At 32.8% G+C, this 8958-nt stretch overlaps 1 protein-coding gene across 1 annotated transcript in view; it reads left to right on the top strand.

The window, feature by feature from the left end:
* The window catches only part of LOC117172629 (tetraspanin-2A), a 50076-nt gene that overhangs the window by 33649 nt on the left and 7469 nt on the right, over positions 1 to 8958 (top strand). The window contains exons 2-4 of the mRNA XM_033360732.1: positions 194 to 391; positions 4938 to 5114; positions 7056 to 7241. Coding sequence (XP_033216623.1) covers positions 194 to 391; positions 4938 to 5114; positions 7056 to 7241 — 561 coding nt within the window. The remainder of the gene's footprint in view (positions 1 to 193; positions 392 to 4937; positions 5115 to 7055; positions 7242 to 8958) is intronic.

The following is an 8958-nucleotide window of genomic DNA, read 5'->3' as shown; positions in this document are numbered from 1 at the left end:
GACCCTCTATCCGCAACCCGAGGACGCGTTCGGTGGCTTTGTCATAGGCCCTTCGGTTTGATTCTAGAGGAATCAAAACCGAACCAAATATATATATATATAAGCTACCGAAGTTTGTATAAAAATTAAAAATATAATTTCGGAACATGAGAAAAATAATTTTCTTATATGCAATTAATAATCATAATTCTAGCTGATGGGATGCAGCATGTTTGGTTTGTCCATCTGGTTACGAGTGGAACCCGGATTTCAAGAATGGGTTGATTATTTGGATATGGATGAATATTACATTGGACTTTACCTATTGATTCTGACTTCCACAATTATTATGGTCATTGCCTTTGTTGGATGTGGCGCTGCTTTAACGGAATTTATATTTGCGCTTTATGCGGTAAGTATTACGTAATTATGTATTGAGTCAAGATATATGCAATAAAAATCAAGCTAATATGTTGAAATGTATAAATTAAAAAATATATAATGATATATCATTATCTTCATATTACTATAACATAAGAATTATTAACATATTATTATCAAGCATATTGTAATAATGTATTGCATAACTTCACAGAAATTTGAAAATTGAATCCAAGCAGTCTAATTATCTTAATTAGTTTTCAAGAAAAATAAAACTTTCTTTTTGACTATCTAAATCTAAAACAATCAAATGAAATGAAAGTTTTTAGTTTTTGTTTGAAAAGAATTAAAATATCTGCTCATGAAATTTCGGGTCGGGTTGCTATCGTGTCACACCGAGTTTCGGGTTCGCAACCCAGCCCAAAAACTCAAATTGGCCAGGCCCGAACTATCGGTTCTGGTTTTCTAAAGTTTGTTCACAGCCTTTTTTCTGCAATAGTACATTTGGATACGTGTGCGAGAAGTGATTATTTAGCGAATGAGACTTTTTCGCACAAGCAAAGCGAGTGAGAAAAGTCTCATTCGCTAAAAATCACCTCTCACACAAATATCGAACAGTATTTTATACCACAAAAGGCGAAAAAATCATGGAAAAGTTGACATTTTGAGGTTAGAGTGGTATAATAGTGTACCAAGTGAGAGAAGATGAGCTTTATTGGCAAGTCTTTATTTTCAGTATGAGCAGAAGACGAGTTCTGAAAACATACACAAGTCAATAAAGTGCCTGTCCCCATGACTTATACGATATTTTATATAACAAATGCATGAGTATGGCCTTAAGGGTGTTGGTTAGAGCCAACTTTCCATTATTTTTTTGAACGGGAACAGAAAAAGTGCAAATCCTATTCCTTACAATCGACTTAGTAAAATTGAACGAAAGCATTTATTTAACCTATTTTTCATTATTAAATCTTTTTATAACTTATAAATTCGAAAAATATTCAAATTTATATTTATTTATATTTGAATAATTTATTTAAACTTCTTAAAAAATTCTGCAAAGAAATCTATGCAAATGTGTGAATTTAAATAATTTTAACTCTAGAGAGGCAGAGTTGAATTGGTGAGAATTAAAATTTCAGAATTTACATTCCGCATGAAGGAATTACAACAACTTATTACACATATTCTGTGAACTTATTAGAAGGAATTAAATAAAATGAAAATATAACCACCTTTGGGGAATAAAAAATATCTCTGTGAGGTGCGTTACCGGTACAATTAGAAGGAATTAAATATATTATAAACATGTTCTCTTTGGGAGAATAGAAAACTGTGTGGCGGTCGCTATGGAAATAAAAGTGAATAAGCTGAGCATTTAAAATAATAGAATAATCTTCACTTTTTGTGCTGAAATTTAAAAATATTAATTTTTCTTTATTCTACGCTTATTACATGGCTAGCTGTCTACTTCGCGCCATGTTCCGATACCGTTTATCGGCGTGAAGTTTACAGCTACACTTGTGGCTGATCTCAAATGCAGTTATGAGACACACACCGGGCATGTCAATTTTATCTCACTTTTTCTCCATTTCGCAACGTATTTTGCCAAATTTAGGGTCACTATCATCAAGGCGTGGCCCTTTGAAAACCTGGTATATCTCGAAAATTCTTCAATTGTGTCAGAATTGTGAGTTGAAAAATAAAGTTGCAAACTATCCTAACCGTTCAAATGCTGTCGGCTGTTACCCGCTGATTTCTATCTTTCGCAAAATTCATATTTATCGTGAAAATAATCATTTCCTCAACAATTTCTTTATTTTTCAACATTTTATTCATTCCGAGCATCTCGCGAAATCCCGGATATTCGACAAGTTTCTTTTTCTTTCGTTCGCAAATCCTTCGGAAAAAATATATATTGATTCAGTGCCGTACCTGTAAAAAAATTCAAAGTTGTATTTAACCAACGCCCTTAAGTGGCGCTCTTCAAGGTAAATAGTATGTGAGGGCTATGTGTTTCTATGTCGTCAAACGTTATTTAGATATATAATGGCTTTATATGCTTATTCGCTCATATATATGTAATGGCAATAATATGCCTATGAACCGAAAAGGGAAACTTGAAGTTCGCTCCAAAACGATTCCTATTGTTTTCAATTGCAAATCGTTATTTCAACATTTCCAATTAATTTCAATTGGTAATTTTTGCAGAGTTGTTACATAATAAATACAGTTTTCACTAATAAAGGTTTGAGAAACTGTTTAATAGCCTGTTAATGACCCGCTCTAAAACAGTTTACTTTCTGCTCAGTACTAGTTACACAGTGTGTGACACGTTACTTTTTGAGAGTAACGCGTTAACGTTACCGTTACTGCCTAAAAATATGTAACCCGTTTCCGCCACTTTTTTTTAACGGCAACGCATTACCGTTACCGTTACAAAAAAAGTACCACGTTACCTTGTCGTCACTTTTTTAAAATTACATAATCAATACATTATTTGAATGTCCAACAAGAATGTTAAGAATTTGGTGCATTTCATTGAATATTTTAATAAAACTGAATATTATATAGACAGGTAAAGTAATTAAAAATACTTAGGTTAAAAAAGATTATGTCAAGTTTTCTGTTATCGTCGTGATATTGTTTTTTCTTTATATAACTTAAAATGTCAAAAGCAAATAGTGGATTGCGAGTTTGGAATCACAGAATTGTTGGTGAGATTTCTTATATCCGCAATGCAGGCAAAGGTAAGCTTTAATTCGCTATAATCCGGCTTTTTAGAATTTTATATTTTCTTGCTGATATTCTGAAAATAGAGATTACCTTATACCAAATGTATGAATTTCCGGATTAGTAACATTATAAATTAAATGTTTTTGATATTTGAATATTGAAAAATTAAAGTTTTATAAAATGCAAAGTTGAAAAAATGTTAATATAAAAACTTTTGAAATTTTAATAATTATAGAAATAAAAAATTAAAGGGGCCATATCTGGGCCAGATCGGGTCCACATTTTGGATGCCCAGATCTGGGCCCGGTCGGGTAGGGCGTTTCATTTACGGTCTGGCGCTAGACAGATTACCCTATTGGGCCCACATTTTTCCCGATCGGGGTCCGACCGGCACCATGCCAACATTTCTGTACGGGTATTATTAAGTTTAGAAATCTATGCTGCGGTTAACTTAAATCTATCCATAAAATTGCATATTTTTTTAATAGTACCAATTTTTTGAAAATCTCATCGCTTATAAAATTAATTTTGCCTAAAAGTATCAATCCGACTGTGCCGAACAGTAGGGTGGTCCAAAAATGCATTCAAAAAATTTTTTCTCTCGAATTTTTATGAATACCGTAGGAAAAAAATGGTTTTTCCTTATTCTATTCAAAATCCTTAATATTAGCTGAGTCAAGTTGGAATTCAAAACTTCTCTTCACAATTATCCAAGGAATATAAATAAAATATAACTTTTTAAATATCCTCCCCATAAGTCTGTTTTATAGGATCTCAAAAAACCCCATAAATAACAAAATTGGTTCTGCAAGATTTCGACCCTAATTATAATGGTTTGGAGTCTTTTACATTAAAATTGTTTCTAGTACATAACAAACTATTGTATACTAATAATGAGATGTTTACGTAAATTGTTAAAACAATTTGTTATTGTCTTTAGCCATTTTATTATAGAATAGAGTTAGAAAGTCCCGTTTTTTTTTTTACAAATTTTGCATTCATTGCTCATTTTTAATTAGAGAGAGGTAATAGTTTATCAATGTTAACAAGAGTGCTGATTAAAAGAATTTCTAATTATTGTTAATAATATTCTCTTTGCTTAATGGTAGTATTTTTGCGGTTTTTGGTGAATTTTTAAACTATTTGTTTATTTTTCGTTAAAAGAAGCTTAATAATTAATCAGACTTAGCAAAAATAATTGTTGTTCATGACTATCTTCATCTATACTAATGCATGATAGTTTTTTTTTTTGAACAAATTACCGGCCGGTATTTATAAAAATAAAAATATAAAATATTTTTAGGGCCACAATACTGAACAGCTGCTAAAAGTATGCACTCTTCAATAATCCCGTATCGCACCGGAAGAATAATTTTTTTAGATAAGGAAATGTGTGCAAGGAAGTAAGAGTGTGCATCATCTGATTGGTTTCTTTGACATTGAAACGTTTGATGTAAGGCTAAACGTATTCAAGCATTTTACGAAGTAACGACCGGTAACGTGCGTTACTTTGCATTACCGTTACTAGAAAACTGTAACGTGTTACCGTTACCGTGACTCGTTTTTAAGAATAATGCATTACCTCTACCTTTACAAAAAAGGTAACATCTTTTGGTAACGCGTTACAAGTAACGCGTTACTGTTCAACACTGCAGTTATATAACTACAACAATAATGCCACACGAATATTACATCAATAAAACTAACGTAACATAAGTTCCGTATAATATTTTTGACAAAATAGTGACAAATGAACAATCTGCCTTTGCTACGATGTATATGCATGTGTGTAACTTTTTACACAAATTGCATTGATGATTGAGAGAAATATTTATTTTCAGTACATTGGACTTCAGGCCTTTTGCTTTCTCTTTGGATTGGCAGGCGCGGCAGTTCTTTTGGATTATTCGACATACGATAGTCAAATACAGCCAATCATTCGAAAATCGATGACGAGTCTTATTGTCAACTCACAGCACGACGATGCAGCTCAAATTCTCAGGATGGTGCAGGAAAATGTACAAAATATTGTCTAAAAATACTTACAATTAGATTAACATTAAATAAGGAAGTTTCGATATTTTCATACATGTTCCATATTCTCTAGTATTACGGGATTTTCAGTATATATCACCAATTTCCACCTCGCCAGGATTACGGAAATTGTCGTAATAATAGTCCCAGTTTTATTGTTGCAGCCGCCTAATTTTATCGAAAATTTCGAAATACTCTCATGTGGAAATCAGCCCAATTTAGCCCAACTAATAATTGGGCGTCAATTGGGCCCCAACTGGGCAGCCCAATTAAGAAAAAGTGAAATTAATTCACAAATTATTTTAATTAAATAATTACGTGGGTACAATCTAACCCAAATCTTGAAATTATACCAATTATTCCGAATTTTTAATTATCAAATCTTATGTTAATAAAGCCGGTGAGTGTTTGATTCTGTGCCTAGGCGTACATTCGGCTTACCCATAGAACGCCCAAACTGAGCACTATTGGAGCAAACGAGTCTAGTCGCACAAAATGTAACTTCGGTTGTATCGAAAGGGGGCAGTAGAGAGATAAAATATCGGCTGTGGTCAGCTGATATTTACTTTGTTAAAGTTACTGTAAACTGTATCCGTTTAGGAATAAATAAATAAATCGAGATAATTGTGATAAAACATGCCGTGCGAAAAATGAATTAGGCACACGGGTTGAAAAATAATGAGCGATTCGAGCAGAATCTAGCAATCATACTTCATTCATATACATGAAAATAATTCTTAATCTATAAAATTACGTAGTAAATGAATTATTTACAAACATTGCTTGCTTATTATATTTTGTTGGAAAATTCATCCTGAAATTTTTTTTCTCTCATCCTTAAAAAGAACTTCTGACCATTAAATATTGTTCATACAATAACATTTTTTTTAACATTACGGTAAATGTATAATCTATTTTACACATTATATTTTTAATATGCTTAAAATAATGAAACTGTTTCCGAATTATATATACGCTTTAAATTAAAATCGATATTTCTTTTTAAAAAATTAAAGAGATTAGCAGAGTATAGTAACATTTTCAAGTGAAACAACAATCAATAAACATTTTTTATAAACTAAGCAGTTTATAATTTTGAAAACCCCGCCTGTATTTGTTAACGTGTGCACTGTGCGCTGCGCGAGCCGCAACGCCGCAGGCGGGCTCTGTCGTCTGCACTAAAGCAGTTGCGAACACCATTTTTTCTTGTAGTCGAATCTTTTAAAGCTTCCATAAAATGGAGTTATTTCTATAAAGTTCTTTCGTTTTTACTTTGTAGAAATGAACAAAATAAGTGATCGCTTTGTGCTATTTCCCATACTCAGTTGAGTATTTGTACTAGACCAAATATATTGCAGAAAGCAAAACTTCAGATGCTTCTAGGAATCAGCTGACTGTTGGAAGAGACTGAGATGGCGGTCAGAAGGAATAAGAGGATGCTGAGAGTTTTTAAATCATGAAGAAGCCTCAAATTAAAAAAAAACTAACAAATATTTATTATTTTATAACTCTCAACTTTAGGAATTCAATAATTGTACCCTTTTTTTTATTAATTGGGCATAAAGTGGGTTGCCCAATTAAGGCCCAGCTTGTTACCTCAATCTGAGCATTCGTTGGGCTGACCATTACAACCCAGATAGTAGCCCAGTTAGGCATTGATTGAGCTGCCCCATTGGGGCCCAAATATTAGTTGGGCAATCCAGTTGGGGCTAAATCTGGCCCCAATCAACTTTTCCACATGGGCTGTATCTAGACAGTGCTTAATCTTGGCTTATTATCTACTGAGCAACTTTTGTTAGAAAAAGGATTTCGAATGCTGACTTAATGTCAATAAGACTTCAAATTAAGAATAAGTTAAAATGTTAAAAAAAAAAGAAATGTCGTAATTATTAAAATTAGTATTCACATTTAAAAAAACTTCATAGATTGGATGCTGTGGGGCTGATGGACCAATGGATTATCTGACATTATTAAAACCATTGCCTACTGAATGTCGAGATACAGTAACCGGAAATGCATATTTCCATGGATGCGTGGCAGAATTGACATGGTTCTTGGAGGGAAGGTCAGGATGGTTAGCAGGATTAGCTTTATCTCTGTGTATGATCCACGTAAGTTGTATTCTTAATTTTATGACACAATTTAACATCGATGATATTCCTTTCCCTTCACTCTTAACTCTGAACTTTAATTTATGATACAACAGTCAAAAAAATCAATGAAATGTACATAATAAATATACCACCTACATAAAGAATTTTAAATAAATTTTAAATAAACCCCTTTCTATTATAATTAGGTAGAGTTTATTACAGTTTCATTATAATTTATTACACTGTTAGAACAGAATCGTACAACGTCACACCGAAGTGCGAAGTTGTAATGATCCGGTGCGATATTTTGGTACCAAAAGAATTTTTTCTAGTAAGATACATTGCTTCGGTGTAAAGTTGGTAAATTTACGAAATCTTAACTTCCCAGTATTAAAAATACTAACGGATTGCACCGAGGAGGTGTCAAAGTCTTAATCTAAGCTTAAAATTTCACTGGACAGTGTAAATTCAAACATTGAGACGGAGTGAGAAACATACAATACACACTATACGGTGCGAAAATTAACACCGAAAAGTTGCTTTGCACGCGCACGCGCAGTTAAATTGTTCAGGCTTGTGCGAGTCGACCAAGGTCGCATCTTCCCATTTCATTGTCGCATTGTTTGTTATATTTTTGTTCGCCGGTCTGCGGGTAGCGTGTCGGTGAGTCGGCTCTGTTAAATGCTGTCATGATCAGCCTCGTGTAAAAACCGAAAATGCATGCAGTGTTACCAGATCCATCCTTAAGCGAGTCGGACCGGAACCCGAGTTCTCCCGACTTAACGAATATCTAGCTGCTCTTCCAATTTATTTCGGATTTGAAATTCCGAGTTACAGTAGACCCATTGGACTTATTGCTAAGAGGAAAATATAATTCATTTCATGTAAAAAGATATACTGCCGTACAAACTAAAAAGATACAAAAGTGACATTGACGCTTTGCTCGACTTTTTCAGTACCAAGTTTACGAGAATAAACCTAAGCGGCAATGTCACTTATGTATTTTTTTAGTTTGTACGGTAGTATACGAGGCAAGATTTCTGGATCTAAAATGTTTCAAATTTAGTGCTACGTATCTTACAACGAAAGTCTTTCAGATGTCCCTCGCTGATTTGATGCTCCCTTAAATATGTTGTATTACTCGAAAAACTGAGCGACACGTATTTTTTTATATCTGCGGAAAAACACTTTAAGGGGGTTAAACAGCTCCTCAAAGATAGGGGTCTCAAGTGTCGATTGTACACTATTATGTATAAAAACTAAATTGATTTGGATCAAACCTACTGGAAAAGTTTCCTCGTAATAAAAGATGAATGACGTAATTTACTCAAAAAAATATGTATATTGTTTTCTCTCGAATTTTTATGAATACCGTAGGAAAAAAATTGTTTTTCCTTATTCTATTCATAATCCTTAATATTAGCTGAATCAAGTTGAAATTCAAAACTTCTCTTCACAATTATCCAAGGAATATAAATAAAATATAACTTTTTAAATATCCTCCGCATAAGCCTGTTTTATAGGATCTCAAAAAATACCATAAATAACAAAATTGGTTCTGCAAGATTTCGACGAAAATTGATAAGGAAGATAAAATGTGAGCCTTTCCTCAAGTTTCGAGTAAAGGATACTAAATCTACTTTAATAATTTATTTAATGATATGAATCAAATATTTATAAACAGATTTTTTTCAATTTTGACTAGATCAAGAAAAACGTTTAGTCCACTCTTTAA

Source organism: Belonocnema kinseyi, chromosome 5 (assembly GCF_010883055.1).
Source record: "Belonocnema kinseyi isolate 2016_QV_RU_SX_M_011 chromosome 5, B_treatae_v1, whole genome shotgun sequence".
NCBI classification, from domain to species: Eukaryota; Metazoa; Arthropoda; class Insecta; order Hymenoptera; family Cynipidae; genus Belonocnema; species Belonocnema kinseyi.
The sequence above is the reverse complement of the archived record's forward strand: the minus strand, read 5'-3'. Positions and strand labels throughout refer to the sequence as shown.